This window comes from Helianthus annuus, chromosome 14 (assembly GCF_002127325.2).
Source record: "Helianthus annuus cultivar XRQ/B chromosome 14, HanXRQr2.0-SUNRISE, whole genome shotgun sequence".
NCBI classification, from domain to species: Eukaryota; Viridiplantae; Streptophyta; class Magnoliopsida; order Asterales; family Asteraceae; genus Helianthus; species Helianthus annuus.
Window position 1 is genome coordinate 19,125,111 of NC_035446.2, and position 1,748 is coordinate 19,126,858.

The 1,748-nt window shown below is 47.3% G+C and overlaps 1 protein-coding gene across 1 annotated transcript; it reads left to right on the forward strand.

Moving 5' to 3' along the window:
• Positions 1 to 253: 253 nt before the first annotated feature.
• Positions 254 to 1,429, forward strand: LOC110906478. Its single transcript, XM_022151604.1, has one exon. The coding sequence runs from the start codon at positions 254 to 256 to the stop codon at positions 1,427 to 1,429; it is 1,176 nt and encodes a 391-aa protein (XP_022007296.1).
• Positions 1,430 to 1,748: the final 319 nt, after the last annotated feature.

Below are 1,748 nucleotides of genomic sequence, written 5' to 3' on the forward strand. Positions count from 1 at the left end.
AGGGAAATTCTTAGGTTTCATTGTCACAAAAGATGGCTTCAAAGTAAACCCAAAAAAAGTTCAAGCAATCGAAAGAATGCCTTCCCCATCAAACATCAAAGAGATGCAAAAATTAGCAGGACGGTTAGCAGCGCTCAATCGTTTCCTAGCTAATCACGCAGCAAAGTCCTTTTCGTTCATCAAGACACTACAAAATTGCATGAAGAAAAGCTAGTTCCAATGGACCCCGGAAGCCGAAAGTGCTTTCCGCGAGATGAAGGATTGCCTCATCAAGCTACCAACCTTAACCGCACCAATCAAAGGAGAACCTCTGGTGTTATACTTATCTGCATCTGATAGAGCAGTTGGAGCAGTGTTACTCGTTGATCGACAAGGTGTCCAAACACCAGTCTACTATGTGTCACGAACCTTAACCGATCTAGAAGCCCGGTACGCCATCATGGAGAAGCTAGTACTCGCATTAATCCATGCATCAAGACGGCTGCGCAGGTACTTTGCCAACCACGTTATCCATGTGTTAACAAATTACAATATTGGCAACATCCTCGCAAGACCAGAGATTTCAGGGAGACTAGCCAAATGGGCGATAGAACTCGGGGGACACAATGTGGTTTTCAGGCCAAGACCAGCAATCAAAGGCCAAGTGCTAGCAGACTTCATGACGGAAGAACCTGACGACAAGGATCGGGAATGTAAAGCAATGGAAAAAGCAGAATGGCAGCAAATAGAAGAACCATGGTTGCTATACATAGATGGCGCGTCTAACGAAGACGGCGCAGGCGCAGGGCTTCGACTGGTGAGCCCTGACAAACATGAATTCACGTATGCCATACGTCTGGATTTCAAGAGCACGAACAATGAAGCAGAGTATGAAGCCTTTCTTGCTGGCTTAAGATTGGCAATCAAAATGGGAGTTAAACACATCGAAGCGCATGTAGATTCCATGTTAGTGGCCGGACAAATCAACGGCCAATACGAAGCCAAAGGAGATGTAATGGCGCTCTATCTGAGTCAAGCAAAGACGTTGCTACAAACCTTCTATTCCTACAAGGTGCATCACATAAACCGAAGCGAGAACAAACCGGCAGACGCGCTGAGTAAACTCGCATCTACAAGCTTCCAACACCTGGCGAAGGATGTGCGCATAGAAGTTTTGAGCAACCCATCTGTTCCACTTAGGGAAGTAAGCGTCATCCAGACAGGGACAACGTCTTGGATGACTCCGATAATCATGTACCTTCAATCCGGGATACTCCCCGAGAACAAAGCCGAAGCGAGGAAAATCCAGTACAAGGCCGAGCACTATCAGATGGCCGATGGAATTTTATACCCAAAGTCATACCTTGGCCCATTGTTGAGATGCGTCGACGCTGAAGACGCAAACTATTTGATCAGAGAGGTCCACGAAGGATGGTGGTGGCAAAAGTGATGAATGCCGGGTACTACTGGCCCGGAATGCATTTAGACGCGGTAAAAGAGTTGAGGAAATGCAGTGGATGCCAAAGACATGCTCCCAAGACGATGCGCCCCAAAAATGAATTGGTACCAGTCACCACTGCATGGCCCTTCCAGCAGTGGGGAATAGACATGGTCGGCCCTTTCCCAGAAGCCGCATGAGCGGTCAAATTCATAATAGTTGCGGTCGACTATTTTACCAAATGGGTAGAGGCGAAGGCACTTGCATCAACCACATCAACTGTCGTCAAGAGATTCATATGGGAACAAATCATATGCCGTTTCGGCCTACC

What these genes read in the sequence shown, in the direction of transcription:
- LOC110906478 (XM_022151604.1), top strand. Translation starts at nt 254, where the DNA reads ATGAAGGATTGCCTCATCAAGCTACCAACCTTAACCGCACCAATCAAA.